The 19,885-nt window shown below is 50.9% G+C and overlaps 2 protein-coding genes across 9 annotated transcripts in view; one reads left to right on the top strand and one right to left on the bottom strand.

The window, feature by feature from the left end:
• Nucleotides 1–6,266, top strand: part of ENTPD5 (ectonucleoside triphosphate diphosphohydrolase 5) — a 58,605-nt gene extending 52,339 nt beyond the window's left edge. For all 7 annotated transcript variants that reach the window (XM_089322353.1, XM_051826259.3, XM_017349383.4 and 4 more), the window contains 3 exons: nt 72–128; nt 747–862; nt 3,159–6,266. In XM_089322353.1, coding sequence (XP_089178479.1) covers nt 72–128; nt 747–862; nt 3,159–3,245 — 260 coding nt within the window. In that variant the 3' untranslated portion in view covers nt 3,246–6,266. The remainder of the gene's footprint in view (nt 1–71; nt 129–746; nt 863–3,158) is intronic.
• An 85-nt stretch (nt 6,267–6,351) lies between these two features.
• On the bottom strand, nt 6,352–19,874 carry COQ6 (coenzyme Q6, monooxygenase). Of its 2 annotated transcripts, none has more exons than XM_002719654.6 (12): nt 19,693–19,874; nt 15,662–15,796; nt 14,695–14,753; nt 14,285–14,408; nt 10,144–10,274; nt 9,420–9,527; nt 9,282–9,344; nt 9,025–9,132; nt 7,408–7,610; nt 7,214–7,329; nt 6,890–7,056; nt 6,352–6,480 (listed from the first exon to the last, which is right to left on the bottom strand). In XM_002719654.6, exons 1-12 carry the CDS (start codon nt 19,856–19,858, stop codon nt 6,451–6,453), a joined length of 1,410 nt encoding a protein of 469 aa, XP_002719700.1. In that variant the 5' UTR covers nt 19,859–19,874; the 3' UTR covers nt 6,352–6,450. The 2 variants fall into 2 exon arrangements, with proteins under 2 accessions (XP_002719700.1, XP_089178475.1); XM_089322349.1 differs by lacking the exon at nt 19,693–19,874 and adding an exon at nt 19,457–19,528.
• Nucleotides 19,875–19,885: the final 11 nt, after the last annotated feature.

Here is a 19,885-nt window from a genome sequence, read left to right as displayed (position 1 = left end):
ATAAATATCACTAGAATCAATGTCCTTGTTTTCTTGAATACTTTTTGACATCAGCTACTGTTCTATTTCAGATTATGCAAAGGGGGGTGTTTTAAAGGTTGAAGATTTTGAAAGAAAGGCCAGGGAAGGTGAGTGTCAGGAAGCCCTCCAGGGTGAGTGCGCGAGCCTCTGCCTGCGCCCCGGGGCCCCCACGCAGCCAGCGGCTCAGCTCAGCGCCTCTAGAAGGCTGCTTCCCTCCCTGGGCCTCCCTGGCTTCGCGAGGAGTTTCAAACATTGCTGTGTGCTGTTACAGTTCTGGGAAAGAATATGGGACTCCAGGAGGCGCTGGGGAATGGTGAAACCGTGTCCTCCGACATTTCTTCCTTTGTGGTCTGACTGCGGTAGTGGTCTCGGGTTAGTGACACAGCGAGTGCTCGAGATCCTGGGGGAGAGCTTCCGGGGCCTCCTTGAGGACTGATCTCAACAACAGATGAGCTCATCCAGGCGCCCCCGCGGCACTGGCTTAGACCGAACTGGTACTTCCTGTCTCTCGGGCCACAGCGTTTGTAACACATCAGGGACTTAGAAGTAGGTCCCCACAATAAGTCAAAGAACTTGGGAAATAAGCTGTCACCACGGGGATGTGCAGACTTGGTTTTGCAGAAGCCATCGGTGCAGTCTGGTCTCCAGGAGACTCTGGCTTTGCCCTGCTGTCTGCCTGTATTTAGAGAACTGCACCTCTCAGCTGTTCACTCCCCCACTTGCAGTGTGTGATAACCTGGAGAAGTTCAGCTCAGGCAGCCCTTTCCTGTGTATGGATCTCAGCTACATCACAGCCCTGCTGAAGGACGGCTTTGGCTTTGCGGACAGCACCGTCTTACAGGTGAGAGGTGGAGCGCCGCCGGCCTGGGACAGGCTGTGTTCTGGAATTGGGGGGAAGGGGTCAAGAACTTGCTCAGTAGTCAGAGCAGCCCTAGGTGGCACTGCGGGATACTTCTGCTCAGGCAGTGGACGAGGCGCTGTGCTGGTCATCAGCGTGGAGGTTACCTGAAAGCAGGGGTCCCCTCCGAATTTGTTACCAGGCAAGCTAAGCCAGAGGTCACAGAACAGAGGCCTGCCGCCCAAATTAAGATGCCCAAGTCATGTGGTTTATTAGATCCATTTGGATCCCAGGGCAAGAAACAAGAAGAGAGGGGAGAGGGAACTCATGGGCCGGGGTGCAGGTTGGAAATGCACACTTCCTGAATCCTGGGCTGTGCTTGCTCTGGGTTCGTGTCCCTGATGGGGTGGTTACAAGAGTCAGGGCTGAAGTTTTGTCAAAGATGCACAGGGACAGAGGTGCTGGGACCATCACAGAAAGTTGCTCAATTCCGAGAGGTCCAGGGCAGGTGCACCAGGTCAGTAGCGTGAGCCCACCCGTAGGTCCTAGATGGGTTTTATTTAGCAGAGCACCTGAGGGACCAGAAAGGTGTCACCAGTGAGTGCCCTGTGCATCTGCAGTGTGTGTTTTAGGTGTGCCTCAGGTCGTGCTTCTTCGTCCTCTTCTCTGCACCGTTGGCACGTGCAAACTGTTTTCTAAGTTGTCGATTCTAAAAGACATCATCCACCCCATTTAATTTGCTCTGTATCACACTTGAGTAATTGTCCATTATAGTGACAGAGGTGATTAGAAGTGATTTGGGCCTCATACAGCCTACAGTGTATTAGAAGAGGTTGGACCAAAACTACAGCGATGGCACAAGGCAGCCGCAGAGCTGGGGTCAAGCATGTTAGAAGGGTTTATCTTCTAAGCCCCTTGCCTGCCTTTCTTGTGCCACTCTTCCTTCCTGTTTGCCTGGTCCCAGGTGAGTTGACAGTGCCCGTTCTGGCATGGTACGTAATGTGTCTTTGTGATCTGTCACTTAAAGTGCTTACCAGAAAGGAGCCAGTTAGCAGAGTTGTGTGCTGGTAAAGGCACCCGTGTCCGGCTCAGCCTCTAGCTCAGGTCCCCTCTTTTAGGTTCCTCACTCAGAACACTAGGATCCTTAAAACACCCATTTCACAGGGCTGGTCTGCAAATCGAGATAAGGCATGGAAAGCATATGTCCAGGCACAGTGAGCTGTTACCACTGGGGACACTATCAGCAGAGGCATCTCACACCAGTCTGTGGGTGCGAGACGTAAGCCTGCCAGGACATGGGGAGCTAATAACCGCCTCTGCTGAGGCACCAGTGAGAACCGACCTGCTAGTGACACTTCTATTTTCAGTGCTGGCTTTAGGAAAAAAAAACCTCTAATTTCAGTGGGAGAACTTAAATTAGGGGAGGACAGGCCCTTGTCCCAGAGGTTGCTTCATTTTGGCATCTCCGTCCCTAGGCTGCTGGCCTGGTCCTGAGGAGGGAATAAACATTTTGGGTGGTGGACTCCTAGTCTGAGGGGTCCCGGGCTGAGCCTCAAGCTAAGGATTTCAGTGCTGTGCTCCCCAGTGTTGGTCACAGCAACCAGACTCATTACCACAGTCACTACAGTCCACCGATTTTCAGACTTTTTGGTGCCAGTGCATCCTTATTCAAAAAATAAGGTGGAATGTCAGTAATTCATAGTGAAAAGCAGAGCTGTTCTGGTTGCAGCAGAATGCTAGCTGGCCTTTCTCCTTGGAAGCATTTCCAAGGAGCCCCTAGGATTCTGAAGAAAATCGGTAAACACAACACAGTCCCCTTGTTATACCTCTGAGGACATACGGGCCCCGTGCTCACTGAGGCCCAGCCTGCCGGTCTCCTAGTGCTGAAGAGGAGGCAGTTGCTCACACAGTATGAACTGAGCTTATATGTTCTTTCCTACCCCAGTCTAGGCCCTTTCTACCACATCCTTTAGCGTTTGATTCTCAGTTGCCTTTTCAAAAACTGGTGATTCAGGGGGAAAAAAAAGATGCTATGTTTAGTTTTAGGATTAGAAGAGGTCGGAATCCTGTCTGGATCTCTCTAGAAAGCCTGTGTGGGACTTCTTGGGTCGGAAGCATTAGGGGATCAGAATGGCAGGTATTGAGGCATGGAGGGAAGCTGTTAACAGAGTAGTGGGAAACCTCCAAAGGTTGGCCACTCTGAATTTCGCCTTGGGTTGGCCATGTGGGTACTCTCTGCAGAAGTGCAGAAAATCGGACAAGAATGTGAAGACACTTTCTCCTCTCCTCCTCCCAACAGCTCGCAAAGAAAGTGAACAACATAGAAACGGGCTGGGCCTTGGGAGCCACGTTTCACCTGTTGCAGTCTCTGGGCATCTCCTACTGAGGTCAGCCACTTCCTCTGAGGCCTGCGTCCACCAGCCTTTTACAGGAAGGAAGGACTCAGTCGTTTTCTGAGCCAGGTGGGACTGAGCCCAGCAGCCGGCTTTCTCGGGAAGAAAGGGCTTTTGTAGATGGATCTTGCCCTTGAGCCTACAGATCTGGGTTTGATTAATTCTACACATGTAATGTGAACTTTTACCTAACCACTCGGGGTACACAGCTGGCACCAGTCTAAATCTTTGGCTCATGGCGGGCTCTCTGTGACCAAGAATCTCAAACAGAATAGCTCTGGAACTCAGCCTTGGAGTTAGAGCTCAGGGAATAGTCCCTGGGAACCAAAGAAACATGTCATTTTAACCCTGAGTGCCTCATCCCCTTGAACAGTCTCTCTCCCCTGCAGTCCCGTGACCTACCAATACCAGGGTCTCCCCCCGCCCCACGCGTATCTGCACTGTCCTCCCCAAGGACAGGTATTTTACCTGGTCTTGCTTTCCATGTATGACTCAAACACACAAAGGGCACCACTTGAGAATCTTGCTTCTGCTCTGGGCAGCCAGCTGAGAGCCACAGGCCGGACAGGAAAGTAACTCCTAACTGCCAGTCATGGCCAGAAGAACTCTAGGGACCTTTAGGGAAGGTGTGGTCGCCTCCTGTATCTGAGCTCCTTTAACCAACTTTTTATCAGTGAACCCTGGTGTTAATTAACACATCCAACTTTATGGGTATGTGTGGATTCAGTGCCAGTATCGCCTCCCAGGCTAATGTGTTTATAGTATTATCCATGATCCTAAACTTACCTTTTGTAGTTACGTGCTAGCTGTTGGCCTGTGGTGAGGGGGCAGTGTCTGTGCTGTTCAGGGTCGTAGCCTCTTTAGTTTGCCCTTCTGTTTGTAGCTCTCCTCTCCTGCCCGGCCCCTGGTCATCTGAGCGAGCATGCCAGTTGGCTGATCCTAGGATCTCCGGCCTTGCGCTGCGATCTCTCGGCCCCTGGCGGTACAGCTAGTCCAGCGTGGCTGGAGGACCCTGTTTATTCTATGAATTATCCCCCCACGTTAGCTTGTACTTTCGTCCTGTGACCATCACCTGCTGCTTGTCTGCCCACCTTAGTGCTCTTGCCCTGTATTCTGGCTTCTTCCCAAAGAGCTTTCATGGTAGACCTCCCGGTCCTTCTGCTTCCTCCTCAAGGCTGTTAAAGATGCATGACCTTCATGCATCAGTCCCTGGGGAAATCTTAAGTTACTCCCTTGGGTCAGTAAATATTTAATATGTGCTATGTGCAAGGAACTTCGAAAGTTTCTGTACCTTTCCTCCAAGTTTTAGTTTTTTTAAATTCAGTGTGGAATTTCTTCAGACTTTTCATACTCTTATTATAAATATTACCTTTGTAAATACTGCCTTACTCAGAAAGTGCTAGAATTGGAAACAGCCCATACCCACTGCAGAAACCCCTCAGCATTACCAACAGGCGATCATCCAGCTTCTGCTCAGGTAGTTCCGAGCTGCACGATGTTACAGTGCCCCTTCCACTGAGCTGGAATCTGTGTTCCCAGTGGACTGTAGTTCTGCTGTGATTTCTCCTTCTAGAGCCTTTCATTATTTTTGAAGAAAACTCCAAGTTCCTTATGGTCCCTTTTAACATGTCTGGACCCTGACCATCTTTGTCAAGAGTACAGTGCTAAAGCAGTCACGGTACACTAAGCATTCTGTATCATCAGGGAGATTTACTTCCCAGGAGGGAAGCTGTGTAGACTCCTGCAGCTTTCCAGGATCTGAAGGATTCCCTGGGCTTCTCTCACCGCAGGTTATCTCTCAGTGTCTTACGCACAGGAGTGAGCCATATCTGTAAAGCACACATATTGCCCAGGCTGACTCCTTCAGATCTCTTGGGTGGATGCACTGACTTTAGAAACTTATTATAAATAATTATAATTTATCAATATATTAATCTTGATCAGAACATCTGGAGAATTAAGAGCAATTTGGAATGAAAATTTTTCTTAGAAAAAGATTTACCTATAATGTCCTTTCTGCCCCCTAGTGTCCCCTTTGGGCCTCTTCTTAAGAGACCCTACAGAGTCTAACATTCCTGGTTAGTTTCTTCTCTTACTAGACTTGTGTTTAAAATGCTGAGGGCACAGCCTGGCACAGAGGGGATGCTGTGTTTATATGAAGAACATCCCCTGTGGGCTTTGGAACTCTCCCCGTCTTGGATGGTCCACGTTCTCCTTACCTGGGCTACCACTGTGTGTTTGATGAGAGATGACCCTGTGCCTGCAGCCCACCAGTAGTCCCAGCAGCTGCCATCTTTTGTTCTGGGTACATTTTTCCAGAAAGGTCTGTGACATTGTCCCTCTTTTTACTCTAGAAATCTTACCTGTTTTCTACCTTTGTTTGAAAAGCTCCCATGTAGTAGCGAATTTCCCATGCTTTCAAAAATTATTCCTGGGAACAGCTTGGCTGGGTTCAAAAGTCTTCAAGTCAGGGTCTGGGGCAAGCTGGCTTTGTAGTGTGCAGATCCAGCAGACCTAAATTTCTCAAGAGGCGTCTCTGGTACTGTGGAGCAAGCTCTTCAAAACCCACAGCACAGCACAGCACAGCACAGCACAGCACAGCACAGCACTGCTCCCTCCACGCCGGCAGACAGGAACAAACGCTGCTGAGGAGCAGTGCCCCTTCTGATCTGGTTCCTGCGGTCTTCCAAGCTGTGCAGTGAAGCTATTTAATGTTTGTTACTGAACAGACAGTGAAGGATCCAGAAATCTACTAGAAATCTGGTGCTGTATGAGGACAGAAGTGGCATTACGACTTGGTTTTCTTTTCATGAGGTCCAGTGTATCTATATCAAAGGTTAAAAGAATTTCTATTTAATTAAATGCATCAACCGAGTATTTATAATTCTTCTACCAAAAAAACTAAATTTATAAGCAGCATTAAAGAAACTAAATCTTTAGAATGATTAACAAGGGAAAATGAGATAGCGCCTCAGTGATTTTTGTTTTAGTAATAAAAAGCTCTTTCAATCACATCATGAGAGTCGTCTCTGGGGCTCGTTCCTTGGCTGGGCGTTATTTGGGTTCCACAGGCCATTAACCAAAAGCAAGAAAGAAACAAGCATTTTAACAAATTTATTAACTTAAAGCTTGGAAACGTGTGATGGTCTTAGGCTGCGATAGTCTTTTCTCATCAACATACTCTCGGAAGAGGAGCACTCATTTGCTTGCAAAGGCCATGATCTGTCCCTGGAGGAAAAGGAAACGAAACAGAGTGAGTGATATTCTGATACTGCAAGCTGTGAGGGCGGGTGAAGAAAACACTTTAAAATAGCTGAAGAGCAAAAACTTGGCAAGAGTCCCCGATGCTAGACAGAGAGAGTAAATGGAAGTTTCTCAGGAAAGAAGCTGGCAAAGCAACAAGGGCTAAACATGTTCATCTTAAGTCCTTCTGTAGAGAAAGTTACTGTCTGGGGACGCTAACCCCAGTAAGCCAAGAAAGCAGTTTTGGCTCATAACACTGAGCCAGGTACACAATGAAGATAATAGTGATTTTGTAGTCAAAACTCATTCAAAACAAATTTAAAGAAAGTAATGACTGTTTACAAGTCATTCCTCAATGAGCACGAGTCCCAGAGGGCCGAGCACAGCCTCTTACTTTGAGTGGCGACACTGCATTGGTGGCCTGCAGGCCCCACGTCCTGAGGAGCACCAGCGGCGTGGCTCTGGTGGAATACAGCCTCTTCAGTAAGTCTGTGGCTGCCAGGAGTGCAGTGTTGTGCCGCTGTCTCTCTGTTTCATAACCTGTGAGATGGCTCATGGAGCCTGGGAGAAAGTGGAAAGGGGAAAGTCTAATCCCTGATAAAGTCTCCCCTCTCCTGGAAAACCAGATGCTTCTTATTTGAGTCCACTCCATCCCACTCCTGAGGGCCATCTGGGCACTGTGACTGCCGTTAACTCTGACCTCTGCATTAGTCCTTACCCAGGTCTCTCCCATTGAAGGCTGCACTGCTGAGGTGATGGGCCAGGCTGGAGATATCCCCAAAGCCCATGTTGACTCCTTGTCCTGCAAGCGGGTGGACTCTGTGGGCTGCATCCCTAAGAGTAATGCAGAGTTCAGACGTGGCTTCTAGCAGTACGGTGAGAGGGGGCGCCCTGCTCCGTTTCCCATCTTACCCAATGAGGGCCACTCGAGGCCGAACATACTCAGCAGCATGTCCCCACCCCAGGGGAAACAGCACTCGGCTCTTGGCGTCCACCCGGGCTACGCTTGGGGGCAGCTGGCGAGCTGAGACCTTGGTGGGCCTCAGAAGGGCGAGAGCGTGTTGCAACAAGCTGCCAGCTGAGTCGACAAAGTCCGTGTGGTTGGCATCACTCCACTGAGCAGCATGGCCAAAACAAACAAGATGACAGGTAATCAGTGATGAGCAGGGAATTAAAAACTCAACAAAGAAAGCTTTTATGAGACCACAGCTAAGAGTAAGGCTACCTAATATACCTGAACAGATCATGACCACAGTGACAAGCCCTCCAGCAAGGGTAAAATTCGACTTCCCATCACTGCCCACAGGTTGTAGATCGAGCCCAGCTGCTCACGAGCTGGCCACAGCGTGCCTCAAGACATCCTGCCTCGTCCCCTCCCCATGTCACCTCTCAGGACCGCCCAGGAGCCCTCCTCTACCCGTCTTCCTTCCCTGTGATCCCCAGCACCCCAAGCAGGCTTCTACCGCTGCACTGAGTGTCACTCACATACCTTCCTCTCCCTTGGCTGCAAGTTTCCCGAAAGGGGGCTGTCTCACTCGTCCTGCATCTACAGAAAAGGCACTGGGAACTGCTGAATGCTACAGAGGGGCTGCCTGTGTCAAAAAGTGTACCTGAGTGACCAGGGAGGGACAGACAGCACGCTCCGCTGACCTTGGCATCCACTTCCTTTTACTGTCATCGCTACTACATAGTGAACATTCCTCACTGTGAAGAATGTAGTGAGGACATAAGGCTTCGTGCTTCAAAACACAGGCTCTGAGGGCCAGGTGGAGTTCAGAATCCAAGTTTGTCTCTAGCTCTTGGAACACAGGCAAGTTCCTAATCTCTAAACAAGGACATTAATAGCATCTACCTCAAAGCATTACTGAATTAATTAAATAGAAAACTGTCCTGGACCTGGCACGTGGCAAGCACTCTGTTAGTGAATGTAGCCCAATGTGGCATTTACATTCCAAAAATAGTGGTGCCCGTCTTATCTAAAGGCTGTGTCTACTCCAGCAAAATTATTGCTGCTGGTTGAGCACCTCCAACATACCCAATGAATATCTTGGCATTTTGCAAAAATTCTCATTCTATAAATCTTCAATCCTGAAGAGGTAGGCAGTTCCATGCCCCATTTTTCAGATTACAGGAGGAACCAGTAAGGAACTCAGGCCTGGTTCCAAGCTCACTCAAGCTCTGGGCTGCAATGCACCCAGCCCCTCCCTGGGAACACCTCAGTGAGTCAGGTTTCAAGGCCCAGCTACCTGGGACCTCGTGGAGCTGTTCACACTTAGAATGGATTATAGCTTCCAAGGTCGATGCTAATCAGAAGCCGGGCAGTTGTTTCATTCGGCCTAAGAGCAGCCACAACCCTCTAAAGAGTGTGTCTGTTAGCACTGCCGGTGTTTCGTTTCCCGCTGCACCCTCCACAGGATCCAGATCCAGCTAGTTACAAAGGGGAGCCGATGGCTTAGCTCTCTTTCCTTATTCAAAGCCACCTTTATCTGCCCCTGCAATGCACTGGCAGAGGGACAAGTCAACACTCACAAAGGCAGAGTTAACGGCATCCACGAACTGTTCCTCATCCATGCGGACCAGCTCTGCTGCATGTTCGTGGGACGTGGACCAAACCAAGGAACTCAAGGTGTCCGAGAGCTGCGTCAAAAGATCAATGCCAAGGCTGAACTTCCGTACTTGGGAGCTCTCAAGCACAGAGAGACGAGGGGAAGCAGTGCCAGCCTGGGCATGTCCCCGTGAAACCAGAGGCCTAAAGGAGGAAGGCACGAGCCAGGAGGACCTCTTACCGGAAGCAGAGCAATGGGCCCAGAGGGAAGAAATCTCTGCCACGCTACGTTGTTTTCCGTGGCCTGCAACAGAGGAGTTCTTGTGAGAAGTGCCTAGTGCCCATGGGTGGGCCCCCAGCTGGCGGCCCAGGATCTCACCTCAGATAAATGCAAAGTGGCCACTACCGCGGACTGGTCATAGTTCCAGCTAACGTTCGGGATTCCTGCAGCCTGCCGAACTCCCGAGTTGTGACCATCAGCACCGATCTGCACGGAGACAAGCGCCTGCTGAGTCCTACAGCCTCTTCCTAAACGGCTCCCCACGTTTTCTCTGCTGCCTACAGCGGTCTACTGCAGACTGATGGCAAGCCCATCTGCATAGAGGCCCTAGAGGGCTGGCCTTAGACTATGTGACCTCAGCCCTGGCTAACAGAGCTAAAGCCGGTCATCTGACCCAACAGGTACCAGCTCCAAGCTCATTAGCCAGATTCTCTCTAGTTTAAATATTGAGAACAGTATGGAAAGTTTCAGTGTGGGGCAGCCCTGGAGCTGAACAGTCCTGGTGTAAGGCCAGGAGCGGATGCCTTGTAAGAGGAGGAGCTGAGAGAGCAACAGATGACCACAGGGGGCCGGAGACGGCCAGAGGAGTCTCCATCCCTGGTTCTTGTCCCTGTGAGGCCTGCTGTCCTTTATTTCATGACCACAGATGGTCCTAAGATTTACAAGACCTTCTTAACTTAGGCTGAGTGGGTACTAATCATATAACCAAGATCATGCCAAAAATGAAATTAAACTATAGCTTAAATCTAAAACTAGAGGCCCTAAAATCCAGGATAAGAAGTAGCCATGCATGACCCCTGGCAAAATAAGAATCTTCAACTACCAACAATTTGGTCTGGAGGGTGCTGCCATCACCTAGGGTAATCTGGACCCAAGGGCTGGAGTCTGCCATGAGAAACGGACACGGCCAGGTATAGCTCACGGCTTTGCTGCGGTAGAGAACCGTCACGCGGTCTGGGGAGGTCAAGAGAGAGAAGAAGAAAACATTAGAAAGGCCACGCAGACTGAGGAAGAAGCTGTAATTAAACCTAAAGCATGGTTCCGGGACGGCTGTGTCTTGTCACTTATTGCCAAACAAGAAAAGATCTGAAAAGTAACCCAAGTTATGAGTGCCAGGTCTGAGAGCCGATTAACAGCAGAAGCCACAGGAGTGACTGTCACACCGTGTGTGTTGGGGAGGGGGGTGTTAAAGCGCTCTGTGCAGTCCCAGCCTGAGGCACACCTTCTGGTTTCACTCCGCCCTTCAGTGAGCCCGCAGATGCTTCCCGAGTAGGCAGGGTGGGAAGACTGCAGGCTGAACCAAGTGCTACGCTGCGTAAGAGATTCTCCCCTCTGAAAGTCCTCTCATTTTACAGATCATGAAAGTAATATGGTCTCTTATAAAGCCAAGCTATAAACATACCTGTAGTGTTGTGTATGTTGGTAATATCTCAATAAAGTGGCTTAAATAAGCTCAATGTCAAAATATGAGCAAAGAAAGGCTAAAAGAGAAAAAACTGGCCAGTGCTGTGGTGTAGTTGGTAAAGCCACCACCTGCAGCGTCGGCATCTCTTATGGTGCCAGTTCAAGTCCTGGCTGCTCCACTTCGATCCAGCTCCCTGATAATGTGCCTGAGAAAGCAGAAGATGGCCCAAGGCACATGAGAGACCTGAATGAACCTACTGGCTTCGGATCAGCTCAGCTCTGGCGGAGTGCCGGCATTCCATGTGGGCGCCAGTTCGCGTCCCGCCTGCTCCACTTCCAATCCAGCTCTCTGCTAAACTATAATGAGGTACCACTTCACACCCACAACAGTGGTTATTTTTTTTAAGATACATTTACTTGAATGGCAGAGTGACAGAGAAGAAGAGATAGAGATCTTCCATCCACTGATTCACTCCCCATTCAGGTCTCCCACCTGGACAGCAGGGCTTCAAGTACTTGGGCCATCTTTTGCCTTCCCAGGCACATTAACAGGGTGCTGGATTGGAAGTGGAGAAACTGGAACTGGAACCAGCACTCCAATATGGGATGCTGGCATCATAGACCAATTTAACCCACTGAGCCACAATGCCAGCCCACTTGTATTTTTTTTTTTTTTTTTAAGAAAGGAAAATAAGTATTGACAATGATGTGGAAAAACCTAGAAGCCTTATATGAGGTCACTTCAAAATATTCATGGATGGGGCCAGCGCTGTGGGTAAAGCCACCGCCTGCAGTGCCAGCATTCCATATGGGCACCAGTTCAAGACCTGGCTACTCCACCAGCTCTCTGCTGTGGCCTAAGCAGTAGAAGATGGCTTGAGTCCTTGCGCCCCTGCACCCACATGGGAGACCCAGAAAAAGCTCCTGGCTTCAGATCAGCTCAGTTCTGGCTGTTGTGGCCATTTGGGGAGAGAACCAGTAAATGGAAGATGTCTCTGTCTCTCTCTCTCTGCCTCTCTGTAGCTCTGCCTTTCAAAAAAATAAATCTTTTTTTTTTTTTAATTCATGGAAAATGAGTTCAAGGGTAAGTTTTGGTGCAATTTTTTTAAACCATGTTTTCTGTGAACTTTGTGAAGACCACTTACATACATGGATTTCAATTTTTTTCCACCAAAATAAACTTGTTTTTTAATTCCACTTTCCATGAAATTTTATTTATTTATTTATTTATTTTTTTGACAGGCAGAGTGGACAGTGAGAGAGACAGAGAGAAAGGTCTTCCTTTGCCGTTGGTTCACCCTCCAATGGCCACCGCAGCCGGCGCGCTGCGGCCGGTGCACCGCGCTGATCCGATGGCAGGAGCCAGGTACTTCTCCTGGTCTCCCATGGGGTGCAGGGCCCAAGCACTTGGGCCATCCTCCACTGCCCTCCCGGGCCACAGCAGAGAGCTGGCCTGGAAGAGGGGCAACCGGGACAGAATCCGGTGCCCCGACCGGGACTAGAACCCGGTGTGCCGGCACCAGTAGGTGGAGGATTAGCCTAGTGAGCCGTGGCGCCGGCCGAAATTTTTTTTAGAGTTTATTTATTTGGAAGAGAGTTAGAGAGAGAGGTAGAGACAGAGAGAGCGAGCGCTCTTCCACTCACTAGTTCACTCCCCAAATGGCCGCATGGCTGAAGCTGAGGCGATCTAAAGCCAGAAGCCAGGAGCCAGGAGCTTCTTCCGGGTCTCTCATATGACTGCAGGGGCCCAAGGACTTGGGCCATCCTCTGTTGCTTTCCGAGGCACATCAGCAGGGAGCTGGATCTGAAGTGCAGCAGCAGGGACTTGAACCAGCACCCATGTGGGATACCAGCGATGCGGCCAGGGCTTTAACCCACTTTGCCACAGTGCCAGCCCCTCCCATGAACTTTTGAAGCACCCTCATATGCTGGTGGGAAAGTGAAATGAATGGTGCAGGACACTAAAAGTTTGGCAGGGCCAGCGTTGTGGTTAAACAGCAGCATGCAATGCTGGCGTCCCTTGTGAGCACCACTTCGTGCCCTGGCTGCTCCACTTCCAATCCTGCTCCCTGGTGATGTGCCTGGGAAAGCAGCAGAGGATGGCCCATATCCCTGGGCCCCTGCCACCTATCTGGGAGACCCAGAACAAGCTCTTGGCTCCTGGCTTCGGCCTGGCCCAGCCCTAGTCACTGCAGCCATTTGGGGAGTGAGTCAGCAGATAGAAACTTCTCTTTCAGATGAATAAAATAAATCTTAAAAACCAAAACAAAACCAAAAAACCTCATCTGGCAGGAGCAGGTGTTTGGCACAGTAAAGACAGTAGTTGGGACACCCACCTCCCCTAGGGGAGGGCCGGGTTCAAAGTCCCAGCTCTGTTTTCAAGAATCCAGCTTCCTGCTGATATGCAACCTGGAAGGAAGCAGGTGATGGCTCAAGTACTGGGGCCCCTGCCACCAATGTGAGAGACCTGGACTGGGCTCAGAGTTCCTGGCTTTGACTTGGCCCAACCTCAGCTGCTGTTAGCACTTGGGGAGTGAAGCAGCAGATGGAAGATCTCTCTCTGTGTGTCTGTGTCCCTTCCTCTGTCTCTTCTGCCTTTCAAATAGTAAAAATTAAAGCACAGTTTGACAGTTTATGAGGATGTGAAATACAGATAACTGACCCAGCAATTCAACTAAATACTCACCTGGAAATAAAACATACCACCACAGAAACTTGTACATGAATGCTCTTAGCATTATTCTTAGTTGCCAAAAAGCTGGAATCAACCTAGTTTTATCAACTGATGATAAACTTGATATATCCACATAATAGAACACCACTTAGCAATTACAAAAAGGAACAAAGTGAGGCCAGCATTGTGGCACATCAGGCTGAATCATGGCCCACAATGCTGGCATCCCACAAGGCCATTGGTTTGAGTCCTGCCTGCTCCACTTCCAATCCAGCTCCCTGCTGATGCACCCGTGAAAGCAGTGGAAGATGGCCCAGGTCCGTGGGAGACCGAGATGGAGTTCCAGGCTCCTCGCTATGGCTTGGCTCAGCCCTGGCTGATGCAGCCATTTAGGAATTGAACCAGTGGATGGAAGATCTCTGTCTCTCCCTCTCTCTGTAACTCTACCTTTCAAACAAATCGTAAAAGGAACAAAGTACGATATGTGTTACAACATGGATGAATCTCAAAAACGTGCTCAGTGAGAAGTCAGACGTCAGAAACAGTGAACTACTGAGGGGAATCTACAAAGAAAGCCCATCAGTGGTTGCCAGTGGCTGGGGGCAAGAATGCAGAATGACTACAGTAGCACTAGGTTTCCTTTTGAGGTTATGAAAATGTCCTAAAATGATAGTGTGGTGAGGGTTATACAACTCCGTAAACACACTAAAAACCACTGAATTGTACACTTCAGTGGGTGAATTTCACAGTATTTACATTATATGGGAATAAGCTGCTAAAATAAAGGCTGAGTGGAGCCACCAGGGGACTGGTGATGGTGAGCACTCCCTTCTTCACTAGGTCACTTGCCAGCAGGTGAGTGGGAGATGGGGAGACGGTGCCTCACCAGACACAGCCTCCAGCTGCTTAGTGAGGGCGTGCATGATGACATCATTCTCCACGATGTAGCCCATGTCATCCAAGTTGTCCTTATCAAACATTATCAAGGCCTCTGAGCAGGCATCCCACACCTGGACACAAGAGGAGAGTTGACATTAGAACCAAGGAAGCATCACTCCCATCCGACACTGAGCTCTGCCTTCCCAGGTGACGGAAGCAGAAAATCAGAGGTGTCACCGTCTGTCAGAACGCACACAGTGAGAAGGTTCTCCTGGGAACCGTGCCCCTCACTTCCTTAGACGAACGTGCACTGTCTCTCCTCCCACACGCACAGAAAGCCTGCAGGAAGTGGACTGCGGTATTTTAACACAAGCAGAACGAGGCATCTTGCCCAAAGAGAGAAAGAGAAAGAGGCACCTGCATCCGCCGAAAGGCTCTGTATCTCATGTTGCAGATGTGGTCCCAGGCACCAAAACCTACAGAAGAGAAGAGGCTGTAGACCAGAGCTCCCCTCCCTTCCCCCACCCTCACCTGGGCAAGCTGTTAAGTGCGAGCTTGTTTTCCATGTTCTGCTACGACAGAGAATACTCTCTCTACATCCGTTCATTTGGTGCTAAGAACTGGGCTGCTCTGCTCCCCAGTTTCAGACTGGGCAGTGTGAAAAGAGACCCAACAAGTCGGATCACATTAAACTAGGAGACATTAAAAGGAAAAACTGTGTCCACGCTGTTCCTGTTCCTCATCATCGCAGTTATAAACTCCAGCTAAGGAATATTTTTTTATTCATTTATTTAAGAAATATTTACTGTGCACCTTCCATGTGCCAGATACAGTTCTAGGTCCTGAGCATAACGTGGGAAACAAAATGGACAAAGCCCCTGCCTTCTGCACTGCCTCTGTGGTTGGAGAGATGAGCAATAAACACGGCCATACCGCAGCGTCAGCCGGGGTTACGACGAGGAACACACAGGCTCAGGGGCCGGGGAGTGACGGAGCTTCTTCTGCAAAGCCCGAGGGACTGGCATCTGGAGAGCGTGCACAGCACAGTCGTGTCTGCCCCGAACGCACTCGTTGGAGGGCTGGCTCCCAAAATGGAGAGGGCAGCACGACTAGAAGCGGAGTCTGTACCGTGTCAGTGCCCAGGTGATGCCCAGGTGATGGACCCACAGGCCCCAGGGGTGCCTTCCCCAGGCTGCAAACTGACGGGCTGACAATCTCAGGGTCCTCATCGCCAACGAGACACCAGACTACCAAGCCCACTCCGACCTGCCCCCACCTCAGTGAAAGCACTCTTGCCCAGATGCTGGACAGTATGCCTCGACAGAAAGCACTGGAAAGCCGAGAGGGAAAGGAGACTGGACTGAGAAGAGGGCCTTCTACTCACTGCTGAGCAGGGTTGCAGAGCCGGGGGAAATGGAGCTGACCCTGTTGCTGTAGGTTTCTGACAATTTCTCCAGTACTTTCTTTGGACCGGCTTCTATCAAAAGGATCTTCTTGTCACGAAAGTGAATATCATAGCCTAAAAAAAGAAAAGGCAACGTTTTATATCATTTTAGGAAAATCCAGGAATTATTCCCTTTGTCATTTCCAAGAAAACCAACACACTAAGTCCCTGGGCTGTTGAATGCAGACTTCTTGCGGGCCGTGACTCTCCGGTACCCATGCAGAGAGCCCTGGGCAGCAGAGGCACCGCGTCGGCCCACCCACAACTGCAGGGCGGCTCCACAGTCCGCCAGCACCATGTGCTGTAGAGCAGCAAATGACGCAAAACTCCCACTAACAGAACCGCTCTGCCTCGGGAGAAGGAAGTAAGACTACAGTATGCAGACACCAGAGCTTTCCATGTGCAGAGTATTAAGTCACTGAAAATCACAGCTCCTATCCAACACAACACTGGCATAACCAGGAAAACACACTACAACCCCCAGGTCCAACAGAACCAGAGTCTTTATAAAACAAAAGGGGCCAAAAATTCTAGAGACTGGGCCTGCAGATCAGACCCTAAGACAGCCATAGAGAGAAGTGACCTGGCCCTGGGACCTGTCACTGGGTGACTGAGCAGAGGCCTGTAGTGTCTCAGAGACAGCTCTGGCCAAGATAAGAAAAGGTGTGAGCTGCTGCCGCCAAGAGGGCAGAGCAGGACGCGCTCACCAGGGGCTTCACTTGTGAGGAAGCACGCCTGCAAACCTCGACCTCCCTTCTGGAGATGCTTCAGAACTTAAGGGAGGCCGGCGCCGCGGCTTACTTTGCTAATCCTCCACCTATGGCGCCAGCACCCGGGTTCTAGTCCCGGTCGCTCCTCTTCCAGGCCAGCTCTCTGCTGTGGCCCGGAAAGGCAGTGGAGGATGGCCCAGGTCCTTGGGCCCTGCACCTGCCTGGGAGACCAGAAGAAGCACCTGGCTCCTGGCTTCGGATTGGCGCAGCACGCTGGCCGTAGCAGCCATTTGGTGGGTGAACCAATGGAAAGAAGACCTTTCTCTCTGTCTCTCTCTGTCTACTCTGCCTGTCAAAATAAAATAATAAAAATTTTATGCTTCAAAAAACGCTGTCAAGAAAGTAAAAAAGACCACAAAATGGAAGAAAACTACTTGCAAAGCATTTATCTGATAAGGAACTTGTACTCAGAATATAATGAAAGACCTCCTACAACTGAAATAATAAAAAGTTAAATAGCCCAATTAAAACAAAGGGTAAGGAGTAGGTGTTTGGCACAGCAGTTAAGACGCCCACATCCCATATTGGAGTGCCTGGGTTCAAGTCCTGGCTCTGTTGTGGGCAGGCATACAGGTTAAATTGACTAGGTTTGTGAGCTGAAAGACCACGCCCCTGTGTGACTTCATGCCCCTACCTGGCCACACCTGTGTGCCCACTGGCCAGTCAGGTTAATTAACCACTCCCCTTAAAGAGACACAGTGGGCCGGCGCCGCAGCTCACTAGGCTAATCCTCCGCCTTGCAGCGCCGGCACACCGGGTTCTAGTCCCGGTCGGGGTGCCGGATTCTGTCCCGGTTGCCCCTCTTCCAGGCCAGCTCTCTGCTGTGGCCAGGGAGTGCAGTGGAGGATGGCCCAAGTGCTTGGGCCCTGCACCCCATGGGAGACCAGGAGAAGCACCTGGCTCCTGCCTTCGGATCAGCGCGGTGCGCCGGCCGCAGTGCGCTGGCCACGGCGGCCATTGGAGGGTGCACCAATGGCAAAAGGAAGACCTTTCTGTATCTCTCTCTCACTGTCCACTCTGCCTGTCAAAAAAAAAAAAAAAAAAAAAGGGACACAGTGGGCCCAACCCTTTCTTTGGCCTTGTGCCATTGTGCTGCCCTGGGCCACCCACCCAGGGTGCATGCTCCGCCAGGTGGCTCCGGGTATTCGGTATGAATCAGTATGAATCCAGATTTCTCTCTCTCGTAGATAGGGCCCTCATTCTCCTATGCATTTCTCTCACTGAATAAAAAGCTTACAACGTACCATGCTGCCTCGTTCATTTATGCTGGTATTCAGAATTCTTCTCTGAATATTAGGCAAGAACCCACACAGGCTGATTAATATTGGGAATTTATTAATAAGCACACGGTGATGTCACATGGCACCCCAGATTCCAATATCAGCTCCCCTTCCGATCCCAGCTTCCTGCTAGAGTGCACCTGGGAGGCAGCAGGTGATCACTCAAGACCCGGGCCCTGCCACCCAGGTGGGAAGCCCCGACCAAGTCCCGGATTCCTGGCTTCCACCTGGCCCAGTCCCACGATTGCAGGCATTTGAAAAGTGAAGCAGAGGAAAGACTGCTCTTTCAAACAAATAAAGAAAATTAAACAAATAAAAATAAAGGGTCTGAATAAACATTTCTCCAAAGAGGATACACAAATGGCCAAAAAGCAAGTGAAAGGATAGGCAACATCAGTAGTCCCCAGGGAAGCACCAGCGCAGACACTTCGCGCCCACAGATGGGCAGAAACAAAGAGCGGGAACAAGTGCCCTGAGGCCGCGACCCGACCCCGATGCGTGCTGAAGGAATGTACAGCGCACGGCCACTCTGGCTGGGAGCAGCTTGCCCATCTCAGAGCCCTGACCACAGAGCTGCCATCTGACCCGACAATTCCACAGACAGGGATTAAGTAGCCAAAAGCACGACCACACAGAACAGTCACAGAATTATTCATTAATTGGCCCCAACTGGAAACTTCCTGAGTGCCCATCAACTGATGAAACAAAAGCGCACACACAGTGAACTATTTGGCCGTCAAAAAGAACGCACTACTGATACATGCTAACACACAATCTTAAAAACACTGAGTTGGCCGGCGCTGTGGCTCACTAAGCTAATCCTCCGCCTACAGCGCCGGCACCCCGGGTTCTAGTCCCGGTTGCTCCTCTTCCAGGCCAGCTCTCTGCTGTGGCCCGGGAAGGCAGTGGAGGATGGCCCAGGTCCTTAGGCCCTGCACCCGCATGGGAGACCAGGAGAAGCACCTGGCTCCTGGCTTCGGATCAGCGCGGTGCGCCGGCCGTAGCAGCCATTTGGGGGGTGAACCAACGTAAAAGGAAGACCTTTCTCTCTCTCTAACTCTTCCTGTCAAAAAAACAAAAACCACAACACTGAGTAGTTGTATTTAGACAGAACTATCCAGAAAAGGCAATCAGATGTGTATTTGTGTGTGTGTGTAATCGGTACAGCGGCACAACAGGCTAAGCTGCCGCTTGCCTGGCTGGCATCCCATAACCGAAGCAGGGACGGACCCAGTTCCCTATTAATGCGCCTGGGAAGGCAGCTGATGGCCCAAGCCGTTGGGCCCCCCATCACCAACAAGGGAGCCCCGAATGGAGCTCCTGGCTCCAGCCTGACCCAGGCCGAGCTGTGGCACCATTTAGGGGACGGACGAGCACGCGCTAACACGCTGCCTTTCTAATTAATTACCTTTTTAAAAGTAGGCATAGGAGTGGTTGCCTAGGGTTGTCAGTAAAATGGTGCCGTCTTATCCGTGGCGCCATCTATGCCCCGTGGCCACCTTGCACAGTAAGCTTCGGTCCTAAGCGCCATGGCCCAGCCACAGGTGTCAGCTCCACCGGCACCCTAATGGGATTCGCTGCTCCTACTTCCCTGCCCTCAACCCCCACAAACGTATACACGGTACATGCAAAGTTCTGTTTTTTTGGTTTTGTTTGTTTGTTTTTTAACGGCTAACGACTCCCACCTGCGCTTGACACGAAACGACCCCGCGGGTCCGTTCCCCCACGCGTTTGCCAGCTTCAGAAGGCCCCTCCCACTTTTGACCGGACGCGTCCCTGAAGCCGCCCTAGGAGGGCAGGGCACCGACCACAAGGCCCGGGACGCGCGCAGTCGTTGGGCCACAGAGCCAGGGTTTCCGCGCTCTTCGTCGCTCCCCCGCCGCCCCGTTCGCCGCCACTGTGGCTCTGGAAATGCGCTTACCTAAAGCACAGGCCATGGCAGCGCCCACCAGGCCTCCGCCCGACACCACTACATCGTACACGGTGTCTGCGGCGGCTCCGGACCACCTGCGACAGGTGACCAGCGGGCCTGCGCGGGCGGCCACAGGTGCAGCCGCCCACCGGCTCACGACCAGCCGGGCCGCCATGCCGCCGATCTGCACCGGCGTAGTCGG

This window comes from Oryctolagus cuniculus, chromosome 20 (genome assembly GCF_051225735.1).
Source record: "Oryctolagus cuniculus isolate XC-2025 breed Fujian yellow rabbit chromosome 20, ASM5122573v1, whole genome shotgun sequence".
NCBI classification, from domain to species: Eukaryota; Metazoa; Chordata; class Mammalia; order Lagomorpha; family Leporidae; genus Oryctolagus; species Oryctolagus cuniculus.
The sequence above is the reverse complement of the archived record's forward strand: the minus strand, read 5'-3'. Positions and strand labels throughout refer to the sequence as shown.